The sequence below is a fragment of the Populus alba genome, chromosome 18 (genome assembly GCF_005239225.2).
Source record: "Populus alba chromosome 18, ASM523922v2, whole genome shotgun sequence".
NCBI classification, from domain to species: domain Eukaryota; kingdom Viridiplantae; phylum Streptophyta; class Magnoliopsida; order Malpighiales; family Salicaceae; genus Populus; species Populus alba.
The window spans coordinates 13,902,721-13,927,387 of NC_133301.1; the positions used below are offsets into that span (position 1 = coordinate 13,902,721).

Genomic DNA, 24,667 nt, shown 5'->3' on the forward strand with positions numbered 1-24,667 from the left:
TAAAGACGCATTGTATTTTTTTGGTATTGGGCGAGGAATTCTACCTGGGCTGATAAGGCAACTCATAAAACTGGTTGATTAATTTTTAAAATATTTTTTATTTTAAAATTTATTAAAATAATAATTTTTTTATTAATTAAAATTTATTTTTAATATTAATACATTAAAATGATTAAAACACCAAAAAATAGTTAATTTCAAGAAAAAAAATTAAAAATATTTCAGTTTTTTTAGAATATTTTTAAAATACAAAAATAAATTCCAATGGCTAGTATTACATACTATTAGGCTAGTTGATTTAGGCTCACACTTCACATTTCAACTTTCTCTACTGTGTTGTTTGTAAATTGAGGTTTGTAAGGTCGAACCCTGTATATGTGCATAATTCTTGCTCTGACTTGAACAAGAGAAACCACAAATTAAATAACAAATTGTGATGATATAACTTTAATTATTTGTAAATTTATTGTATTTATCAAGGTCAATCCGGGTATTAACATAAAAAAAAGGTTTAAAATACATTCATTAAATTATTCAATTGATTTTTTTAATTAAAAAAACATTTTATTTTTTTAATGTTAATTCTATCATATTTAGTTTTGATTACATGAACGAATAACAAAAAACCTAGTCAAATAAAACACATTTTATCAAATTAATATTCTATTTAGTTTAACTTAGAGATTTGGAGTGAATCAAGTTTCAATCTCAATTTTTTCAACATTTTAAAGTTAATTCAAACAACTGGGTTAAGTTTAATGGGCATGCTTCCCTGCACGCTTGCAAGAACAGCGAGCGATGGCAAGATATTTTCCGAGGTTCTGCCAAAAGTGTACAAGTTCATTGATAATAAAGGTTTGTGCATTGACAATTCCCCACATCCACCAATCATCACACAACAAAAAAAATACCGGAACTTTCTAGGCCACCCCTCCCAAGAAAAAATCCTCGAAATTTGCAACATCACCATCTTTACACTTCCAGACTGATCCACACCCTTCATCACGAATCCACACCATTGCACGTCCAAGTTTCGCGAAGCATTCAGTAATTGTTCCGGGCTCAAAACACCAAACCCGACAATCAACCACTTTCTTTTACTGAAAGTCACGTAAAAGACACCAGGTGTCAATTTATAAGCGATTAGATTACTTGTAAGTATGTGCCAAGCGCATCCTACGGCTACAAGCACGTGAGGCTAAAATTATTCCGGCGACGAAAGTGACAAGATCTTGTCTCTTGTACGATGTCTTATGTGGGAACAACCCTCGTAACTGATGCCTTGCATTATGGAGCTCGTGTCTGAAAGATATTTTTGTCTGTGACCTTTTAACCGTACACGTGTCTATTAATTTTCGCGTAAGTCCTTTGATTATTGAAAATTAATTTACAACCCGTGATTATCATGTATTGATTTCGGAACCATATTATATAATATTTTGAATAGTATAATGAATACAGAGAAAACCCATGATGGAGGGTGCTTCTTTTTTTTTTTTTTTTTTATGCAGTCAATTTTTTAAATCAGAACAATTTAATGTAATTTTTTTAAGAATTAATATTTTTTCTCGATACATGTTCTACTATATATATAACTGATAGAAATGTTTTTTAATTAATTAACCAATCATTTATGGTTTTTTTCCCTGAAAAAATGATAACATGAAGTTGTGAATTGTATACAGTTAGTGGAGTGTTTTTTATTCATCAATAGCGTTAATGATAATTTAGAATTTACCAGGTAAGATTTAATTGATATCTACAAAAAGAAATATTTAAAAAATATGTTCAAATTACTTGTAATTAAGACCCAAAACTTCTACATTATTATCTCTCGGAACCATATAAAATTTATAGTATAAAATAACACGAACATTGATTCTCATATCACGAGCAACATGATTTGGACTGCAAAGCAGTGACAGCATGGTGGTCGAGGGGAAAAATAAAGGCGTGGGTTCGGGACAAGTCAGCATGATAAGCTTTTGATATGACGAGGATCTTGTCTTGGCGTAAGCATCCAAAAAAAGCGGGAGAAATTAGAAATCTCCATTTTTAACCCTTTTTTTATATATATATATATATATAAAAGAAGCGATCGTGTTTCGTAATAGACAAGTTAGTGACGCACATGCTGAAACTTTATACAAGGGGAATTAGCAACTACCACGTGAATTTTGATCAAAATCAGGATGGACTTAAATGAATTTTGATCTAATTGACTAGATAGATTAAACTGCATTTATTTTTTTTTTAAAAAAAAACTGATGTTATTTTGAATTAAAATAACAAAACATTAAAATAAAATTATTTTAATTAAACAAATCAACCCAATTTATTCTATAACTTAAGTTTTGAACCAGTTTTGGACCATGGTATAACTAAAAACTGATTCAATAACTTTTATATCAATTTTGCATTCTTAGTATTCCTTATTGTAAAGCTAGTATATTATATCTAGGTTTGTTTGGAAGTGTAGTTGTGGTTATTTTTCAAAGTGTTTTCACTAAAAAAAATATTAAAACAATATTTTTTTTATTTTTTAAAAATTATTTCTGATATTAGTGTATCAAAATGATATAAAAATATTAAAAAAATATTAATCTGAAGAAAAAAAGATAACAAATTTTAAATTTTTTAAAAAAAAAAAAATAAACAAGATTTTAAATAGCTTATAAGTTTTGTGTGCTGTTTTTAAAAAATGTATTTTTTTTTTCTTGTGAGGAAAAAAAATACAATACGAGTCTATGCGTGGGATGATATATTTTAAGGCCAGCTATGTTGTAGATCTGACCCAAAATCATCATTTATTTATTCCTTTATGTTTTAATTGCCGGAATGAATCCCAGATAGTTTTTACATACTAAAAGTAAAATTTTATGATAAAATATCGAATAAATTATTCACAATTATTTTAAAAATCTAAGAAATTAACCTGTTATAACATTATAAAAATAAATAAATTGATTTGTGATATGATTAATTCAGTCAAATTTTGTTGATTTTTTTAAAATAAAAAATAGATGGACCCTGAACTTAAATACTTGAATTGAATATATATATATATATATATATATATATATATATATATATTCGTTTTAGATTTGAGTATTGATAAATTTCCAATCTACTTTTGAATTCGAAGCTGAGACTGTATTGTAATTTGTGGGACTCCGTGTACTTATCACAACTAATTATGGGGGCAAACAGCTCAGTGCTGGTTTGTATGGTGATTATCTGGCCTGCACTTGCTAATTATTGCGAGGCGATATTGATTTAGTGGTGATGTGATTAATTTCAATTTTTCTTTAACTCTTTAATTCAATCACCCGATTGCTAACTGCCTTTTAATTTGAATTTCTATTGTTTGAGTTGATTACCACATCTAACCTCAAATATTAATCAATTAATAAATCATTAATCCAACGTGTCCTGATCAACATGTATTGCTTTATGGAGTGAAACTTTTGATTTAAGATAGCGACATTTATTGTTTTTGTTTGAATTTACTATTTTTAAAAATTATCAATCAAAGGGTAATAATTTATTATTTTTTAATATTAATGTAGTTGTGATGTGATTAATTTCAATTTTTCTATCAACTTTTTTATTCAATCATTGATTACTGACTACCTTTTAATCAACTAAATTTTACATCTAACCTCATACATTAATCAATTAATTAATCAATAATTGATCCAGCGTGTCCTGATCAGCATATATTGCTTCATTGAGTGAAACTTTTGATGTAAAGTAGCGACATTTATATTTTTATTTGAATTTACTATTTTAAAAAATTATCAATGTAAGGGAAATAATTTATTATTTTTTAGCTCAATCATGAGTTTGTACTCTCAGGTTATAAAATATTTTATTTTGAATAATCAAATATATTTTATTATAAAAAATCAGAGATATTTTAACTTTTTTTTCAATAAAAAGTGTTGGGGGTTATAAAAAAAGAAAGAGAATATCCTTTAAAAAAAGGTTCAATTTTTCTCCGTAAACAAATGATATTATTTTAGAGTTTTATTTCATGTTATAAGTGTTTTTTTTTTTTAAATAATACTCATTTAATTATTAAAGAATTTTTAAATATATAAGAGAAGATTTTTTATAAATATCAGGTATAAACCACAAATTACTTTTTTAATAATAGATGAATGAGATTATTAGAATAAAAAAAATAACTAAATATCCCATTTATCTACTTCACTAAGATACATGAGATAAAATCTTACCTCGTCAGTGGATATATAATATATTATCCATTTAAATGCACGAATCATTGAATCCCAATAATTGATTTACATAACAACAATTTAGTCAGTATCAAGACAAGAATGGCCCACAAAAAAATTGCTACGTGTGACATGATAATTTTTATATCCTGGCTAGATTATCCACCTGGCAGCAGACGCGGCACACATGTTTGGGTCCCATGTTCCAACTAGACTGTGGGTCCCTTTTCTGGAGGGGTAATCAAGTGATTGATCATGGGGTCTAGGCGGGTCTCATTTTAGCGTGTTTGGCTTTAAGGTATGATTTTTTTTTTTTTTTAATATATAACACCATTTAAACACAAATTACATATTTAAAAACTAAAAATTATATTTTTTATTAAAAAAAAACTACCTTCCATTCAAACACATTCAGGGGCTGCCTATTTTTAAAAATTTATATTCAACAAATTTTATAGTTAAATTGAAATGTTTAATACTTAGAAAATGACAAAAAATAAAAAAAATGATGGAACGATTAGAAATAGTTTTTGAATACGGAGCTGAATATGATTTTTTATATTTTTCTATCTATTCTTTATTGAATAAAATAAATATGAATAATTATAGCTTAAACATCATAAATCTTTTCCTGTTAAATATCTTTCATAAATATTATAATAAATAGTTAATTTCTACAAAACAAATTCACAATGATAGGTAGTTATTTTTATTTTCCTTTTTAGAAAGGGTTAGGCATTACTTGTCATCTATCCAGGGAATGAAACGATCATCAACCCCGTGTATTGTAAATAACATGTTTGTAAATGCAATAACTTTTTTTTGTGTGCTTTTTTAAAATTCACTTGCTTTTGAAAATATTAAATTGATTTTTTAAAATATTTTTCAGTAATTTTGACATGTTAATAAAAAATAAAAAATAATATTTAAATATTTTTAGAAATATTTTACACCCCACACGCCAACCTAATATTAAGATTGATTATTCATATATTTACACATAGTAAAATTCAATAAATTGGAAGTATTAAAATCTTCACACGCATCGACGACTAGTCAAATGCTACCTGCACACACAACCATCAAATGCTGTCAAATTGACAATTTTTTTAACACTAATGTGGCAGCTGAGTTAGAGATTGTTAGGACGCTAACTAAAACAAACAATTTTTTCCAACCGTCGGATGATCTCGGACTCCTCCCATCCACGTGGTATGATTTCAGTGGTCGCCACAACTTAACTTCCTTTCAAGAACAAAACGCCAAAAACCGAGTACGTGGACACAGATCAGCACTTTTAAAAGGAAACAAAACCCAACCCCTACCCGATACATTGCAATCTCCACGCTCCACGAGACAGGCCAAACACTCAGCATCATAAATTATTATTAACGTGCACTAAAATTTCCATTTCACAGCAATGCACGATGAAATGTCTAAGGCTTTTTTCATTTTGATTTAAAAAAATTCGAGGACTTTTTTCTTTTCTTTTCTTTTAAATTCATTTTTTAATATAAAATTTATTAGATAGTAGATATTACACATCATAATTTATTTTAATTTATTTTTCTTTTCAATTTATTAAATATCATGACTTAAGTTTAGTTGGTTAACAAAATTAACTCGATTTATTTTTCTAATTGAGTATAGTTTTTAATACTAGGTTAATTAAAAATTGAGTTTAATTATTTTTATTTGCTTTTGTATAGAGTTATTACTTATTATGGACTCATGGCTTAGATAATAAATTTGACAGATTACAAAATGATGGTAATCCGAGTCAATATGATATGTTGTCATTTTAATATTTTTTAAAAAATGTCACTTTAATTATTTTTTAGTCAAACTATATTGTTATTAATCATTCAGTTTGTTTTTAAACTTATCAAATCGATCAAATTACATCAAGATCAATGCTTATATAGTTATAACTTTTTTTCCTACTAAAAAACACATTATTAGTATATTAATATTTTTTGAAAAAACTTTAATTGACATAACAGTGTGACACAAGATAATAATCTAGTTTATAATCCAAAACTTATCTATATCATGTTTTAAATCGGAAAAAAACATCAAAAATTTAATTGACTAGATCATTATTGATTCATTCTAACTCAATTAAATTAAATTAAAATAATTTTTAAAAAATACAAAAAAATAATATTATTTTAATAAAAATAATTTATAGTTAATCTAATATTCTAATGATTCAATATCTTTTAGGAGTGTTCCTACATCTATATTCAAACCCAAAACATTAAAACACACTTACATTTGGCAATCTATAAGCCGCAAACCCATAGAAAAACCGTGAACTATAATGTGAAAGAAAGATAATTTATGTTCTCAAAACCGAGTTAATGGATCGGTACATCGTGGATCCTACGTGGTAATTAATAATCGAAGCTGTTTTTTTTTTTTCAATTCATGAAAGAAGGATTCCTTATCTCTTATAGGGACGGGAAACTGACAGCGACAACGATCATAGTAGAACGAAGAAAAACAAATGTTGTCAAAATTTTGTCACCGTAATATTAATGTACGATCTTGCACTATAAATAGCAGACCTTGTTTTCACCTGCCTTCATCTTCTACTGGGTTCTCTTTAAACTTCTTTAAAGCAAAAACCAAAAAGCCTTCTCTTTCTGGTATTCACCATCTGTTCTTTTTGTTGCTATTTTTATTTTTCTTTTGGGTTTCTGAGAAAATTTGAACAAAATCTGACACTCTTCCTCGTCTCTTGGAGTTTGCAGGTATTCTTCGAACTATAAAGCACTCTCTTTGTTAGCATTTCAGGTAAGTTCTTCGTCTTCTTTCTAGCTAGTTAGCTGTCCTTTATCTATACAGATTTTGATGATTTTTGTGAAGCTTTTTTTTGTGCATTAATAACGTATGTATATTTAATTGTAGAGGAGCGAAATCCCATCAACTCCTTTAAGAAAGGAAGAGGAAAAGGAAGCAATGACGATCAAACCGGCGGTTCGAATTTCGGAAAGCAAATTGGTCGTTAAAGACCGGACGATATTGACTGGTGTACCAGACAATGTTATGGCAACATCCGGTTCAAGTTCAGGTCCGGTCGATGGAGTGTTTCTAGGCGTGGTTTTCGATCAAGAAAATAGTAGACATGTGGTTTCTTTGGGTGCTCTACGTGATGTCCGGTTCATGGCTTGTTTCCGGTTTAAGCTATGGTGGATGGCTCAAAAGATGGGAGATCAAGGGAGAGATATTCCTCTAGAGACACAGTTTTTATTGGTGGAAACTAAAGACGGTTCCCACCTTGAATCAGACGGTGGAGATGAAGAGAATCAGATTGTATACACTGTTTTCCTGCCGTTGATTGAAGGATCATTCAGGGCCTGTTTGCAGGGGAATGCTGACGACGAGCTTGAACTCTGTTTGGAAAGTGGTGATGCAGAGACTAAAAGGACATCGTTTTCTCATTCTGTGTTCATTCATGCTGGGACGGATCCGTTTAGGACTATAACGGAGGCTGTTAGAGCCGTTAAGTTGCATCTAAAGACTTTCCGTCAACGGCACGAGAAAAAATTGCCTGGAATTGTTGATTATTTTGGTTGGTGTACCTGGGATGCTTTCTATCAAGAAGTTACACAAGAAGGGGTGGAAGCCGGGCTAGAAAGTCTGGCTTCTGGTGGTACCCCACCAAAGTTTGTGATCATTGATGATGGATGGCAATCAGTTGGTGGTGACCCACAAGAGAAAATCAATGATCAAGATGAGAAGAAACAAAATCAGCAACCGTTGCTCAGGTTGACTGGGATTAAAGAAAATGCAAAGTTCCAAAAGAAAGATGATCCCACAGCGGGGATCAAGAGCATAGTGAACGTAGCGAAGGAAAAACATGGGCTAAAGTATGTGTATGTGTGGCATGCTATTACTGGATATTGGGGTGGGGTTCGCCCAGAAGTTAAGGAGATGGAGGAGTATGGTTCAACGCTGAAGTATCCAATGGTGTCAAAGGGGGTGGTGGAGAATGAGCCCACATGGAAAAATGATGTCATGGCGTTGCAGGGATTAGGGCTGGTGAATCCAAAAAATGTTTACAAGTTTTATAACGAGTTGCATAGTTATCTGGCATCTGCCGGCATTGATGGAGTTAAGGTGGATGTTCAATGTATATTGGAGACACTTGGTGGTAGTTTGGGTGGCAGGGTTCAATTGACCAGGCAATACCATCAGGCTCTTGATGCTTCTGTCGCAAGGAACTTCCCTGATAATGGCTGCATTGCTTGCATGAGCCATAATACTGATGCTTTGTACTGGTAATTTGTTAAAAACCACTATTTTTGTTTTGTTTGTGAGTTTGGGGCTTTAATCTGATGTGATATGGTGCTTTGAAATGTTATGGTGCAGCTCCAAACAAACGGCAGTGGTGAGAGCATCGGATGATTTCTACCCGCGTGATCCAGTATCACACACCATCCATATAGCGGCGGTGGCGTATAACAGTGTTTTCTTGGGAGAGTTCATGCAGCCTGATTGGGACATGTTCCATTCTCTACATCCAGCTGCTGTATACCATGCTTCTGCTAGGGCTATTAGTGGTGGACCCATCTATGTTAGGTAATGAATCATAGCCCTTCATCATCATCATTCAATTTTACCATGTAAAATTAAGATATGCAAGTCACTAATGATCAAGTTCTTGTGTTCTATAATTTGCTAAATGGTGTGTGGTGGTAACATTTTTGATGAACAGTGATGCACCAGGGAAGCACAACTTTGAGCTTCCTAAAGAAATTGTTTTTTTTTCTGTTATCCTTCCTGATGGGTCAATTCTTCGAGCCCGTTTGCCTGGCAGGCCCACCCGTGACTGCTTGTTCTCCGACCCAGCCCGCGACGGCGTTAGGTAACCTTTATCTTTATTCCGTAATAATTTTATCAACAAAGCTAACTAGCACAACATGGATAAGAAAAAAATCTGTTTTTTAGCTATTTTTTGCATCCTAGAAACGTTGAATTATTGGGCATTTTTCTGAACCAAAATCTCTCTGATGGCAGCTTATTGAAAATATGGAACATGAACAAGTTCACAGGGGTCCTAGGAGTCTACAATTGCCAAGGAGCAGCATGGAACAGCACTGAAAGAAAGAACACGTTCCACCAAACCAAAAATGAGGTACTGACAGGCGCCATTAGGGGTCGTGATGTTCACCTCATCGCTGAAGCTGCTATGGACCTCAACTGGGATGGTAACTGTGCTGTCTATTGTCATCGGACTGGAGAACTTGTCACCCTCCCATACAATGCAGCATTGCCAATGTCACTCAAAGTCCTAGAGCATGAAATATTTACAGTCACTCCCGTCAAGGACTTGGCACCCGGGTTCAGCTTTGCACCCCTGGGGCTAACCAACATGTTCAATGCTGGTGGAGCCATTGAGGGGCTAAAGTATGAAGTGAAAGGTGGTGCTGGATTATCAAATCTTGATGATGGATACAAGGGTGAAAGTAGTTGTGTGAGTGAACAGAGGGTGGAGAACTGTAGTGATGAACTGGTAGGGAAAGTTAGCATGGAGGTTAAAGGATGTGGCAAGTTTGGTGCTTACTCATCTGCTAAGCCAAGAAAGTGCATCGTGGACACAAATGTGGTCGAATTTGTGTATGATTCAGATTCTGGTTTGGTTAGTCTTACCTTGGATAGCATGCCTGAGGAGGGCAAGCTTCATGTAGTTGAGATTGAGTTATAGGAGAACTTTTGTTAGAATAGAGTCAAGGGCTGGACTGGTGGTGGTTTTGGTACTGGTGTATTTATTGTACGGGCGTGCCATGTATCCCCTCTACCTTGCTTCCCTTTGTGGTTTGCTAGTTAATGTAATCATGCAAGGAATTGAAGGGGGAAGGATTAAATAAGATCTCTGCCATCTACTTGTTTAATCAATACTCTGTTCTGGACTAAGCTCATATACCTTGACTCTTGCAAAAATCTATCTCCACATCATGAGATACAACCGGAATCACTGAAAATGTCGATGATGATTAACAAACGACTACTACTTCCTCGTTTCAGTGATCCAATTTAAGCAACTGCTAGAAACCAGAAAACAAAAAATTTAGAATCAGCTTTGGATAGTTGTGTTCGGGGTGAAGTCAAGCGATCCATTTCATTTAAGACCCACCTACATATGCTCAGTTCCCTCAACCAAAAAGCAAAGAAAAATGTGAAAAATAAAATAAAAATCAAGCTTCAGTAATGAAGATTTAGGAGATACAACTATGAACTATGGTCTCATGTACATCCCACCATCATTTTAGAAGCTAATTATCAGAATTCACCATCTTCAGAGCCTTTGTTTCTGCTGTTACCGGTTTGGTATCGCATTAGCTTCTCAATGGTGTTGTGTGGTTAGCTAGACATCAACAACTAGCCCAAGCACCTGTATATGTTTAGCGTTGATAATAGATAACTGCTGCTAGCGTGCCATGAGCCTGTCCAAATCTTCTAGTCAATTAAAAGTTTAAAACAACACCAAACAAAAATAAAGGGACTCGTGAAATCAGAAAAGATACTATAGATTTTTGACATCTTGTGTTCAAGCAATCTATATATTCTTTGCAGTTGAGGCAGATGTCTAGCCTAATATGGAGAAGTAGAAGACTAATCGAGTCTAATAAAAGTCCTACGGTTAAGAGGCATGTAAACACTAAGATCCAAGACCCTTTACTTCCGCAAGCGCATTAGAAACTTCTGTGGACGCTTCAGATCAGTACCGAAGCCAGTCTTTAGCACACACAAGGGCTTCCACTGTTTCAGGTCTCAAGGAACTCCGGTACGAATCCAGTTCTTTGATCTCGGTATCAAATACAGTGTCAGGTTCAGCAGTAGATACCTGCATGGTCAAAATATCACGAGCCATTTTTGAAAGAGTTGGATATTTGAGCTTGTTTTCTTCCCACCATTTCAACACATCCATCTCTTGGTGGCGAGGCAGCAAAGACTCTTCTAAATACTGCTCCAGCTCCGACTTCGTATTTTGGCTAGTAGTCTCCACATACACATCACAATCTGTAAGCCCGTTGTCTGAAATTTCTTCTGTCCTCGTGTTGTTCTCAAAATTTCCATCTTCAGCATAAGCTGAAGTAAGAGGGTGAGGAAGTCTCACATATTCAAGAAACAGTTCGTGGAGCCCACCGTCAATGATCTTTACATGTTTGCCAGCTTCTTCACCGTAGAATCTCAGAAAACTGAACTCAATCAACTTCATCTTAAATCGAGGATCCATGACTGCAACAATTGCCAAAGCCAGGATGCACTCCTTCAAATATTTGTCCATCTTTTCTTGCATTATTTTAGCAAGACCGATGACAAAGGGATCCCCATGGCTTGTAATAGAATGATACAGATCATGCATCTTCCACACTTCGTGAAAGAATGTATTTTGGGTTGGGCCTGTTCTAGAGGCAAGGAAGTTGGCTGCATCAAAAAGAGGTTTCAAGTATGTGCACATAATGTCCACCCGCTTCCAGTCTTTCATGGATGGAGCCTCTTTGTAATTAGGATCAAAAGTATCTAAGCAAGAAAAAACTTCCTTTAACTCTGAAGCCGCAACCAGCATCTGATATGTCGTGTTCCATTGAGCTTGGTTATCAAGAGACAGGCCTTTTTCACTGGGGACCTGAAGCTGTTGCTTGAGCTCACGGAACTTTTGCTCATGGGATTCTGTGGTCTTCACATACTTCACACTGTAACGGACTTTCTTGATGATCTCTCGCCCTTCCCACAGCACATCTTTTGCAAAGCTGCTTAATGCATGAGCACTGCAGTTCCCAAACAGTAACTGACCGTTAATGATAAGGGGATTTTTGATACAGAGTAGAGATCTGAGGTTTTCACGCCCTGGTTCACACACTGGATGATTGAAAGTGATAGAAAATAGCTTGCCTTCCAAACTCCAATCAGATAGGCAACTAGCAACAGCATGGCCAAGAGCTGCATCCGAGTCAGGATATGGTTCCATCACCACATTGAGAATCCGCCTCTGTGGCTTCCAGTCACCATCAATGAAGTGTCCTGTTATAAACACATAACTTGAGCTTTGGCTAGATGTCCACACGTTCAATGTAAGGCAAACACGTCCAGGCAAACACTCAATAAACTTCATAACGTTTTGCTTTTCCCTCAAGTAACCCAAGATACAATCTCCTTGCACTGTATTAAAGCTCACCTTGTCATATCTCGGTTCAAGACTTTTGACAAAATTTACAAATCCAGGATGTTCGACCATGTGAAGAGGGTAATCATGCATTATCATCATTCTGGCAATTTTTTGGCGGAAATGGTCTAAATCAGATGAAATGCTGGCTGAGTCTCGGGATCTGTAACGACGTCTTGGTGGATCAGACATACTGCTATTTCCATTCATCTTTGGAGTACCTGGTGTTTGTCGATTCCCCTGATTGTGTAGTGGTGCTAGACAAGTTCCCTTGGCAATGTGACGTTTAAGATGGCTGGTACCAGATACTTTTGAACCCATGCTGTAAGCAAAACTTCGCCTGCACTGCTTACAGAATGCCCTTCTACAGTCGGAGCTTAGAGTTTCTATGGTGAAGTGCTCCCAAACCATGGACTTCCTTTTCCTCCGCTTGCTAGGCTGTGTTTCAGGACCAGGCGTCGAGCGACTATTCTCTTCAAAGGTTGTCATCTGGTATTCTAGAGCAGCAACCAGCTGATTCTTCTCTTCAAGAGTCAACATCTGATATTCTAGAGTAGTAATCAACTGATTCTTCTCTTCAAGTGTTGCCATCTGGTTTTCTGGAGTACCAATAAGCTGCAGATTCTTCTCTTCAAGGGTTGCCATCTTGTATCAAAAAATGAGTTCCTACTTTATGCAGCAAATAAGAAATGACAGAACATCCAGTACAGGATTTGACGACGGCTTAGAAAACTGACTTCCCTGTAGTGATAATAATCACAAATGAATTTCATGAAAACCATTGATATAGAACACGTTCAACATGCAATGGAGACAACCAATGATACACATGAACGAAAGCAAACAAACTAAACATCGTTATCTTGTACCAGTCAATGTAATACCAAGTTTTGCACACACTAGCTCAAGCCATTTGAAAAGGCCTGGATCATTGTTTTGTCATTGCAATACCATGCAAAAATTAACACAAGTCCAGCAGGTACTTGCCTGCATTACAGAATTCTTAGGTTCCTAATATTGTGCAGGCAGCAGATGCAAGATCACCAACTTCAAGTTCCGTTGATCATTATACCACAGGAAATTTTTGTCTGTCCTTGAGAGGACCATTTGATTGTACAGAAACAAATCCATGGTAAATTTTCACCATCATCAGTACCTTATTTGACATAACCAACTCTCTCAAACAGAAGCAAGGCCTTCCTTATTACATCATATAAATCCTGTATAAATACAAGGGCCTGACTTCCCTGTTTGCCTAAAACAGATTGTAAGACCTACAAGTTAGCTGAAGGACAATGGCCCAATAAACTAGCTTCCAGTATCATGTTAACTGCCTTCAACACTGTATGGGCTCTATATGGAATAAGGTGGGTCCAATATAAAGACTTTTGTTTAAAGGGACCCCCATGGTCTCAGGGTCAAGACGGGTATTTCAACCCCCTTATAAAAAGGCTAAGAAGTAAGAACATTGGTGGCATGGTTTAAAAAAAAGTAATCTGATCAAAGCAGGAGACAGAAAGGAAAACATGCCTAAGAACACAACTCCTCTTCTTTACTAAAAATAATAACAATTAAAGACAAGCCCAGATCAAAGTAGAAAAAACCCATCGATTAATCATTGAAAAGGAGACATATTTAGCATGTAATCAAAAATAAAAAATAACACATGATAGTGTAATGTAATTAACCAATCAAGAAATTAACGATTCATTTCTTGATTGATTAATCAATCAAGAGTCAAGAAAATCTTGATTTAACACAATCAAACAAAAACCTGGAAAACAAAACATAGAATCAAGAACAAAAAAGAAGTAAAATTCAAAAAACCACAACAACTAAACAGAAGTAAAAGAAATGAGGATAAGGGCTAGGGTTTTTACCCTTTTTAAATAGAGAGAGATTTGATCTTTGATCATGTAAGAAGCACCGGCGATAAGCTCCGGCGAAACTCTAGATTTTGCACACATAGATTTTGGGCTTGAAAGGAAACCCAAACCCCTAGCTCTTAAGATTTGGACTTTTGGGTCCACGGCTAGCTTTGTTAAATACAACTAATTTTAGTGACCCATGGGAACATGGACTCGGCCCACCATCTCCTGAATTGGGAAAGAGAGTGGTGGAGGGATATATAGCCCACTTTAAGGATTTCTTTCCCTTTTCTAATTGTTTTTTCCTTTTCATTTTAGTCCTATTTTTCTTAAATGGAGAAATGTTAATCAGAGAGGTAGGCATCCAAATTCCATACGAGGATAGAAGATTTCCATCCATGAGTGAAATGCACACATGCATTTAATCTTGTGGATGCTCGATGCATACCAGGTTTCTACTCGCTTTTATAAACAAAAAGACTTTTTGAGAGAGATCTCAAATTTTTTGCTTGATTCTCAATTTGGTTATGAAGTATTTTATTTTTAAGTTTAGCATAAAAGATTGTTTTCAATCAAATACTTCCATCTAAACTCATCCCAATTTTAAATTGAAAGCATTGGATTTTCTTCAAAATGTCACCATTTATTACATAAAATAATCGTGAAAAGACTCCAATTGAAAAATGTTGTAGTTAAGGGATCTAATTAAAAATTTCTCAATAGACCAGGACTAATTTTTGTGCGACTCCATTATTAAAAATCAAAGATGTAAAACCAGATTTAGGATTAATTAGGGGCAAGGTTTGGAATACAAATCAAGAGTGTTAACTTAGTTTAAACCCTCAATTTTATTTTTAAAAAAAAAAAAATAGATAAAAAAAATATTATTTTTGTAAAATAACTTTTTTTTTAAAAGGTCAACAAGTTAATTGATCAAGTCTTAAAAAGTCTACTCGGATAGTAAATAAATGAGTGTTTTTAACTAGATAGTTTTTACTCATTATATTTTTTTTCAACCTGGATTGGTTTGTTTTTTCCTCATTGTATTTTTTTTCCGAGCGATTCGGCCCAAGTCTATACAGTACATAACACAGTGATCCATTCTATAAAGCCTTAGAAAGAAGAGGCAGATGTCTTCAAAGTGAAGTACATAGGATCCTCATGCTGGTCTGTTCTAGGTTTCAGTCCCTAATTTTGAGAAGTTCTGAGCTAGTGATATATTTATTTAACGAATTGCAAGTGAAACAGTCAGAAACATTAACCATATACATGTTCCTCAACGGTTGTTATGTTCGCCTGTAAATTCCACCACTAGCTAAGGCGCCAAGACCTTGTATCTCACCACTCCCCATTGCTGTTCCTGTTTTCTGTTCATAAAAGTTACATATATTTGATTCACTTCTCAATTCTGTAGTCGACTGTTAGCATCCGGCCATGATAAATTGGATGTTCTACAGGCGACTAAAACCATACGAAGAGTAAACTGCCCGAAAATCTACTCGAGAAATTTAAGTTATCACGTCCAAGCAAGATAATCATCTTCAATGATACATAAATTACACATAGTAGCCTAATGTGAATGAGAAAACTAGCAGCATCTCACATAAACCTACAATCATACACATGCAAACACTAGATCTAAGACCCTACTTTGACAATCGCATTTGAAATTTCAGCAGGTGCAGCAGACGCATACTGAAGCCAGTCCTTAGCACACACAAGGGCTTCCACTGTCTCAGGTCTCAAAGAACTCCGGTATGAATCCAGCTCTTTGATCTCGGTATCGAATACAGAGTCAGGATCAGCAGTAGATACCTGGATGGTCAAAATATCACGGGCCAGTTTTGAAAGGGTCGGATACTTGAGCTTGTTCATTTTCCACCAGTCCAACACATCCAACTCTTGCAAGCGAGGCAATAAAGACTCCTCCAAATACTGATCCAGCTCTGACCTAGTATTTTGGCTAGTAGTCTCCATGATGTACATATCGAAATCTGTAAGTCCATGGTCTGAAAGGAGAGTTCCCTGGTTATCTTCTGTCTTCATGTTCTCAAAATTTCCATCTTCAGCATAAGTTGGAGTAAGGGGTAGAGGAAGCGCAACATATTCAAGAAACAGCTCATGGAGGCCATCATCAACAATCTTAACATACAAAGGAGCTTCGTCACCAAAGATTTTTGAAAAACGGAACTGAACCAACTTCATCTTAAACCGAGGATCCATGACTACTGCAATTGCCAAAGCAAGGCTGCAATCCTTAAGATATTTGTCAATCTTCTCTCGCAATAGTTTAGCAAGACTGCTGATAAAGGGATCCTCACTTGCTACTGCACGAGACAGCTCATGAATCTTCCATAGTTCATGAAAGAATGTTATTGGAGTCGCATTATTTCTGGATGTAAGGACATTGGCTGCATCAAAAAGAGGTTTCAAGTATGTGCATATAATCTCAATCTGCTTCCAGTCTTCCATGGAAGGGGCTTCTTTGTAATCGGGATCAGAAGTGTCCAAGCAAGAAAATACTTCCTTTAACTCGGAAGCAGCAACCAACATCTGAAAAGTCGAGTTCCATTGAGTTCTATTGTCAAGGGATAGGCTTTTTTCACTGGGGACTTGAAGCTGTTGCTTGAGCTCAAGGAACTTTTCCTCATGAGATTCTGAAGTCTTCACGTACTTTATGCTGTCACGGATTTTCTTGATGATCTCTCGTCCAGCCCATAGGACATCTTTTGCAATGCTACTTAGAATGCGAGCACTGCAGTTCCCAATCATTAACTGACCATTGATGATAAGGGGATCTTTGACACAGAGAAGAGATCTGAGGTTTTCACGCCCAGGTTCACCCACTGGATGATTGAAAGTGATAGAAAATAGTTTGCCTTCCAAACTCCAATCAGAAAGACAACAAGCAACAGCATGGCTGATTGCCATGTCTGAATCAGGATATGGCTCCATCACAACATTGAGGATCCTACTCTGAGGCCTCCAGTCACTATCAATAAAGTGTCCTGTTATAAACACATAACCCAAGCTTTGGCTAGAAGTCCACATGTCCAATGTAAGGCAGACACGCCCAGGCATGCCCTCAACAAACTTCATAATGTTTTGCTTCTCTCTCAAGTAAGTGGCAACACAATCCCCTTGGACGGTGTTGAAGCTCACCATGTCAAACCTTGGTTGAAGATTCTGGACAAAGGCTAGGAATCCAGAATGTTCTACCATGTGAAGAGGGTAGTCATGCATTATCATCATTCTGGCAATTTCATGACGGCAACGGTCTGAATCGAAGGAAATGTAGGCAGAGCTCGGGGATCTGTAGCGACGTTTAGGTGGATCGGACATGCTGCCATTTCCATTCATCCCAGGGGTAAATGGTGTTTGATTGCGTAGCAGTGCTGGGCAAGTTCCTTTGGCAATATGCCGTTTGAGATGGCTGGTACCAGCTACTTTAGATCCCGTGCTGTATGCAAAACTTTGCTTGCACTGGTTACAGCTCGCCCTTCTACATCCAGGGCTTACATTTTCTATCGTGAAATGTTCCCAGACTATGGACTTCTTCTTCCTCCGCTTATTAGGCTGTGTTTCTGGAGTAGATTCAGGAGCAATCACCAGCTGATTATTCTCTTCAGGGGTTGCCATCTGGTCTCAGAAAGTGACTTTGCAGTAAAATAAGCAACAGCAGATTTAGTGTATGATTTTTCCCACGGCATAAAAATTTCACTTCAATATAATGATAACCACAATTCATTTTGATGTGACAGCTAAAGTAGAATATAATGATAATAAAAAAAATTGACCGCTGCTTAAATCACAAGGAGCTATACTAGCATTCAAGATGAAAACATGTAGTTCAGATAAACAGAGATGCATAGTCATGAACCCAAGAAAACAAAGCTGAATCCAAACAAAACATTATAACATCTCAGATGGTAAAGTTCCATGTAAATGTATTAATGCAGAATTATTTTAGAAGTCTTTGGTGGAAAGTCCAGTGAAAGACAACAAATAGGAATAAGCCAACCATTAACAAACAATTACATGATGACTAGACCAACTAAGTAACAGGAGATAACAAAGTACTAGAATAAACATAAAGGCACCTCCGCAGTATAATCATGCAAACACTAGCTCAAGTCATCTGATAAGGCCCGAGTCATTGTGATGGTATTATAAAAACAAATAAATTAACAGACAGCCAGCCTGCCATCTAAAGTCACAGCTTTCTGATACTCAATGAGTAGAAGATGCATGCTCAACCCTTCCCCTCTATCCTTAAGGAAAGTGGAAGAGCTTCTTGAACCTTGATATAACACTCCATTGTTGAAGAAACAAAAAATGTCCCTTACTATCTTTAGCAACAAGCGTTATTCTTAGATGGTTGAATGGTGAAAACATCCTCAATTCCCAACCTTAGTTTCAGGGGCTGATCCTCCGAATAAGTGTGAACTCCATGAGCTTACAAACTTGTGAACTCAATTTCCAATCATTATATTAAACTCTCGTGGAAAGTAAATGTTCAAAACATTCAATACCAATATTCCATTAATAACGAAATAGCACACCTTCTCAAACATAAACATTGAAGCAAAACCTGAAAGAAATTAACATATTAAAGACACTTCCACATTATATTACAGGTTCTGAACCTCCTTTCTTTCTTACTTTCTTTTCGGTTTTGTGGCCAGGTGATGTCCTCGCACCAACTCTTAACATTGAGACTAAATCCACCTCTCCGGTCCAGGCAAGGACAGGCGAAAGGTCCTATAACTACAAGGTCATGACTACATCATATGTGATATCCATATCTGCTATTCTGCTTGTGCCAGCAGCCACAGACCATAAGTTGATTATAAGGCCACTGGGTGCAGAACCATGGGCCACCAAGCTAGCTTTCAAGTTGACCATGTGCGAACCCTTTGGGCCACTTAGGAGTCATACGTCAATTGTAGGTCCAATATAAGGTTCTTCCAAGAGTACGTCAAAAGTTCGTGTAAAGGGACCCAAATGGATCAGGGTCAAAATAGGTATTCTCCCTATTATAAACAGTTTTAAACGATTCAAAGGAAGGAAAAACAGATCTAAAGTTTGATTTTGTTGGGCTACACAATTCAACAAACATGAAGACAGAAAACAAGCCCAGAACAAAAACAGAAAATTGAAGGGAACACCGCCATGATCAACAATATAAAAGTATTAACACATCTCCTTTCACAAATATTATAACGATCATAACAAGAAATCACAAGCCCATGTGAAAAAGAGCAAACCCATCGATTAATCATGAAAAAGGAAACAAATTCAGCACGAAACAATCATCAAGGGAACGAATTTAACATGAAAACACTGAAAAAACCTCCATTAGTTCCTTAATCAAGCAATAAAAGTAAACCAGTTCAACAATTTACCACCGAACAAAGAATAATAACAACAGAGAGACTCGAAACCAAACAAGAGCACGAGAATCACAACGACAAGGCAAGACTGAAAGAAAAATAAGGGTTAGGGTTTTTTTACCGGTGGAAACGAGGGAAAGATGCGATCGTTAAGCTTAAAAGAAGCCCAGGAACAGAGCTCCGATGGGTTTCAGGCACGATCTAGGGTTTTGCAGAGAGATCTTGATATGGGCTTGAAAGCCAGACCCGAAACCCTAATTGGACCTAAAATTGGGGGTAAACAGACCTCCTTCCTTTCACGAGATAAGGGTTAGTTTGGTTGGGTGAGACAGACTTGAAAGTTTTGAGAGAGAGAGGGGAAAGACGATTTTTTATTTTTGGACTTTAAGGGTCCAAAGAGGTTTGTTGTTAAATTAGAATTATTTTCGTTACCTCCGAAAAATGGACCACAAAAGCCCACATTTTCTTACACTTGACAACAAGACATTAGCCATGCCTGTGTTATCTTTAGTCTTTAGCGCGTTCGTGGGAGAGAGTGTAATAAGACTTTTTGCTGTTTAGGGTTTGCGTGAGGGAGGTAGCCCACAGGAGGAAAATTAATGGATTTTTTTTTGTTTATTGGGTAAATGGACCCCACCACTTTTCAAAATTTCTTGGTTTTTGCCTTGGTTCTCTCTAGCCTCCGCTAGTTTAGCCCAAGGAGAGGAGGCGGTGACGGTGTCAAGGAGTTCGAAATGTACCCTTGCCAGGCTCGTTGAGCAGTGGCGTGAGTGAGTGAGTGAGTGAGTTCTGAATCGAACCCAACTCGGGCTTGGAGCTTGGGACAGGGCGTTGGAAAATGGAGTTGCTTTCACGAGGGTCTTGAGTAGACCCATGACCCAAATGAGAAAAAGTCTAACCCATGATGATTATGAGGGTTAGGTGAGCAATTAAAGGGTGATTTATTATTGATTTGATTATTTGAAAATTTACCTGATGAATTATTTGCGCAATCAAATGGTTTATAAATTAGTCCAAGTTTGAAGTGGAAAATTGATATATTTTGATTATTAAGTGGTGGTCCAAGACAAATCAAATCAAAATGAAAATAGAAACATGGTAGTCTCGTGAGATGATTGAGATCTCAAATTAGGTGTGATGCAATCTGAGTGCTGATTATCACGGATTGGACCTGATTTAACTCATCGAGTGGAAAAAGAAAGAGGAGCCAATTCCAACTCAAACAACAACAAATATTGAAAGCATAAAACATGATAAAAGGCCTTTAAGGGGCAAAATCATATCCCACTAGCAACTATAACTTATTGATTATGTGACTATGGAAGAACTGGTTGGTATTTTTGGAAGTTTCTGCTTTTTCTTTACCACGAAGAAAAAGTTATTTGGTTAAATAACTTTTTATTTTTTATGTGTTTTAAATTTTAGTTGTGTTTGTGTAGAAACTAAAATAATATATATATATATTTTTTATCTATGAAGAATTGCTTTTTATTTCTTTTGCATATAAAAATTATTTTAACTAAATATATATTTTTAAAATCTTTTTTTTTTAAACCATAATCATAAAATTACCAAAAAAAAAACAAATCTAAACCTCATTTCTTTGATATTATTTCATCACAATTCAAAACCCAACCACTAAAGAGATGTAACTGGCCTTCGCTCATAACCACGACCAGATAAGTCGATCTAGAGCTCTTGCTAGATCTAAATTTGGCAAAACCAGAGCTTGCAACTGGCTCGGAGAAAACTGCCTCATCTATCGGGTCAACTCGAAAATCTAGATGACCCGACAAAACTTGAAAGAAACCTATTTTTTTCCATATACCTCTTTTTTTTTAGAAGGTAGAGACCTCCCTATTTTTTACATGTTCACATTTCAACATGTAATAAACCTTTTTTTTAATGCAAGCATTTTATTTAACATGCTAAAAATTAAGTCCAGAGAAAAAAGATCCAAAAAGGATAGGCATTCTCTTGCACATAAGAAGGGGCAATTATAGGTTTTTTGAATCCCTCAACTCAACCTTATGCGTGTAAATCTACTTTTTTTTTTTTTTGTTGATTTGTAAGTACTCATATCAAAGTTCATTATATAAATACTAAAAGAAGATTTTATTTTTTCAATATAGAATTGAAAGCTTACTAGCATATATATTTCATATCACAAATAAAAAAATTATGTTTTTTCAATATAAAATAAGCAATCTTTTTAGTTTAAATGATTTCAATTTATAAGTATAAAATAGTATATTTTCAATATAAGATAAAAACTTTTTATATCAAAACTCAAATATTTTTTTTAAGATAACCTGGATGGAAACCTAAATTTATTTAAGTTAACCTATATAACTTGAGATCTAATTTTTTAACCGGATTAAACAACCCGGTTAATCTGAAACTGGATTTATTAACTGTGTTCAGGGGGCATGGAACTATGGTGCAGGCAAACAAGGGCAAAAGGTTAGGGTAGGGATTCCCCAGACACCGCCCTCTACAGAATTTCCCAGTAATATGGGCCTGCTGACTCAGAAGGAGCCCCAATTCCTATAGGATGCCTTCATTTGATTGATATTTGAGTATTCAAGCATTTTTTTTAGCCATTCAATATAAGGCAAATTCATTGCTCTCTGCACACCACCTAAACTGCCAAAAAGAGAGAATAATTTTGAGAGACCATCATTTAAAAATAATCATTATAAATACATGTTATAATAGCATTTCAAGCAAATGCTAAATATATAGTGTTTAATTGCATTTTTTTATTCTATAAAAGCCATTATATCAATTTTAATAACCATAATAATAGATTTTTATTCACAATAGATCAAATATTATTATGCCTAATTACTAGAATTTGGTAGTATTTGACAAGGAAATTTGGGAATTCCATTTACAAGTTATATAATAAATATATACCATTTTTTTTTTAGTATGAAATGACTTTCTTGTTTTATTATTTGTTTTAGTTAAAGACTAGTTAATTGACACGCGCTATATTGAGATTCAAATTAATTTTTTTAACATAAAAAAATATTTATGTGTTACTAATGTTTTTCTAGTAGAAATAAGATTTTAAATAGTGTGATGATTGACCCAATGTGACTCGGTTTATTTGAAAAGTTTAAAGACAACTTAAACGACTGATAAAAACAAAGATTGACTTAAAAAAAATATTCAAGATGACATTTTTTTTATAAATAATAAGACATCAACGTATTTGATTGATTTAAGTCAACCCTGGTTAACTTGTCAATTTTTATGTTGAGTCATGAGTCTATAATAACCCTATAGAAAGAGAATCAAAACAAATTATAAAACTCAATTTCCAATAATTCTAAAGTTGAATGATGGAATTGAAAAATAAATCAATAAAAAAGAGAAAAAAAAAAAGATCCATACCAACAACTCAAAACTGCAACCCGGGTCATGAGACCAAAATAACCCAATAGAAAGTAAATTTAAATATATTATGAAGCTCAATTTTCAATCAGCCTAGTGTTGAAAGATGAAATTTTAAAAAAAAATCAATTAAAAAAAGTACATAAAAAAATAACTAGAGTTAACCCCAGTTAATCCGCCAAACTCATAACTCGAATTATGAGATAAAAATAATCTCATATAAAGCAAACCAAAACAGATCATGAAATCTAATTTCCAATCAGTCATACGTTGAAGGATGAAATTTTTAAAAAAGTTAAATAGAAAAAGGGAAAAAAACTCGAGTCAATTGAGTTAACTCGTCAAACATGTAATCTGGATCATGAGACTAAGATAACCTCATAAAAAATAAATTGAAAAAAATTATGAAGTTCAATCCTTAATGAACTTAACGTTGAAGGATGAGATAAAAATTGAAAAACCAACTAAAAAATGACACGAAAAACAATTCGAGTCACCCCAAAGTTAGCTCGTCAAACCAATAACCTGAGTCATTAGATAAAGACAACCTCATAGAATGAAAACCAAAACAAATCACGAAGTCTAATTCTCAATCAACCCGATGTTGAAGGATGAAATTGAGAGAAAAAAATTCGATTAGAAAAAGGGAAAAAACTCGAGTAAACCTGTTAAACTCGCGGTCCTGATCATGAGTCTAGAATAACATCATTAAAAAAATTAAAAAAAAAAATGAAACCTGATTTTTAATAAACCTGATGTTGAAGGATAAAATTAAAATTAAAAAAAAAAAACAAATGAAGAATTTTTTTATTTAAGTGAATAGTGTTTTGCGAGAGGAGGTGCAATAAAATCCCACCTCTTTTATTTTTATTTTTTAATGAAAAGGACTTTGTGCTTATTTGACATCACGGTAGTAATTGTTTTTTAAAGTATTTTTTACTTAGAAATGCATTAAATAATATTTTTAATTTTAAAAATTTATTTTTAATATCAAGATATTAAAATAAAAAAAAATTTTTTTTTTTTTTAAAAGCACGTTTCGACCACAAAAAGAAATTTGCAGCAGCAGCTACTCCCGTGGCTTGCATGTTTCACAGCTCACCATCACAAATTGAGGGGGGGGGGGGGGTGAAGGCTTTATCTAGGAAAAGCAACAGAGGTCCCCTGTTTTAGGCCATCATGACTATATATATATATATATATATATAGGATCTCTTTCATCCAATTGGTGCCTGTAGTAACTAACAAGATAGCTATAATTGGAGGGGAAATAAACTTTACAGCCATTATTTTGGCTGATTATACAAGCTACACTAAAAGCAATCCAGTTGTTTGCTTAAGAACCTAATATATATATTTTTAAATAGTAGATAAAAGATATTTGATATATATATATATAACATGCATCTTAAATGAAAGCCCAGAAAAGTCTTTAGAGATTGTTGAGGGAGTTGAAACGCAATGCATTCTTTTCGATTCAAAGCAATCCTTTCAGTCAGTTCCGATTCGATTAGCTATTTTATCCGGTACAAACAAAAATACTTGATAATAAAAATATTCTAAAAATTCTTCATTAAAAATTTGTAA

At 34.6% G+C, this 24,667-nt stretch overlaps 3 protein-coding genes across 6 annotated transcripts; 1 reads left to right on the plus strand and 2 right to left on the minus strand.

The window, feature by feature from the left end:
* The first annotated feature begins 6,747 nt into the window (after window positions 1-6,747).
* Window positions 6,748-10,145, plus strand: LOC118052082 (probable galactinol--sucrose galactosyltransferase 6). Of its 3 annotated transcripts, none has more exons than XM_035062905.2 (6): window positions 6,748-6,892; window positions 6,991-7,040; window positions 7,155-8,527; window positions 8,619-8,828; window positions 8,965-9,114; window positions 9,267-10,145. In XM_035062905.2, exons 1-6 carry the CDS (start codon window positions 6,751-6,753, stop codon window positions 9,952-9,954), a joined length of 2,613 nt encoding a protein of 870 aa, XP_034918796.1. In that variant the 5' UTR covers window positions 6,748-6,750; the 3' UTR covers window positions 9,955-10,145. The 3 variants fall into 3 exon arrangements, with proteins under 3 accessions (XP_034918796.1, XP_034918797.1, XP_073262441.1); XM_035062906.2 differs by having other exon boundaries at window positions 6,781-6,892; window positions 6,998-7,040; XM_073406340.1 differs by having other exon boundaries at window positions 6,862-6,997.
* Window positions 10,146-10,382: 237 nt separating this feature from the next.
* Window positions 10,383-14,427, minus strand: LOC118052083 (zinc finger BED domain-containing protein DAYSLEEPER). The gene is made up of 2 exons (XM_035062908.2): window positions 14,298-14,427; window positions 10,383-13,158 (listed from the first exon to the last, which is right to left on the minus strand). Exon 2 carries the CDS (start codon window positions 13,060-13,062, stop codon window positions 10,969-10,971), a length of 2,094 nt encoding a protein of 697 aa, XP_034918799.1. The 5' UTR covers window positions 13,063-13,158; window positions 14,298-14,427; the 3' UTR covers window positions 10,383-10,968.
* A 1,354-nt stretch (window positions 14,428-15,781) lies between these two features.
* Window positions 15,782-20,211, minus strand: LOC118052084 (zinc finger BED domain-containing protein DAYSLEEPER). Of its 2 annotated transcripts, none has more exons than XM_035062910.2 (2): window positions 19,800-20,211; window positions 15,782-17,924 (listed from the first exon to the last, which is right to left on the minus strand). In XM_035062910.2, exon 2 carries the CDS (start codon window positions 17,922-17,924, stop codon window positions 15,924-15,926), a length of 2,001 nt encoding a protein of 666 aa, XP_034918801.1. In that variant the 5' UTR covers window positions 19,800-20,211; the 3' UTR covers window positions 15,782-15,923. The 2 variants fall into 2 exon arrangements, with proteins under 2 accessions (XP_034918801.1, XP_034918800.1); XM_035062909.2 differs by having other exon boundaries at window positions 15,782-17,941; window positions 19,800-20,208.
* Window positions 20,212-24,667: the final 4,456 nt, after the last annotated feature.

Bases quoted from the DNA above. Each gene is read 5' to 3' on its own strand.
- LOC118052082 (XM_035062905.2), top strand. From the start codon at position 6,751: ATGTTGTCAAAATTTTGTCACCGTAATATTAATGTACGATCTTGCACT. The intron at 6,893-6,990 runs GTATTCACCATC...CGTCTCTTGGAG, and splicing joins CAAAAAGCCTTCTCTTTCTG to TTTGCAGGTATTCTTCGAAC. The intron at 7,041-7,154 runs GTAAGTTCTTCG...ATTTAATTGTAG, and splicing joins TCTCTTTGTTAGCATTTCAG to AGGAGCGAAATCCCATCAAC.
- LOC118052083 (XM_035062908.2), bottom strand. From the start codon at position 13,062: ATGGCAACCCTTGAAGAGAAGAATCTGCAGCTTATTGGTACTCCAGAA.
- LOC118052084 (XM_035062910.2), bottom strand. From the start codon at position 17,924: ATGGCAACCCCTGAAGAGAATAATCAGCTGGTGATTGCTCCTGAATCT.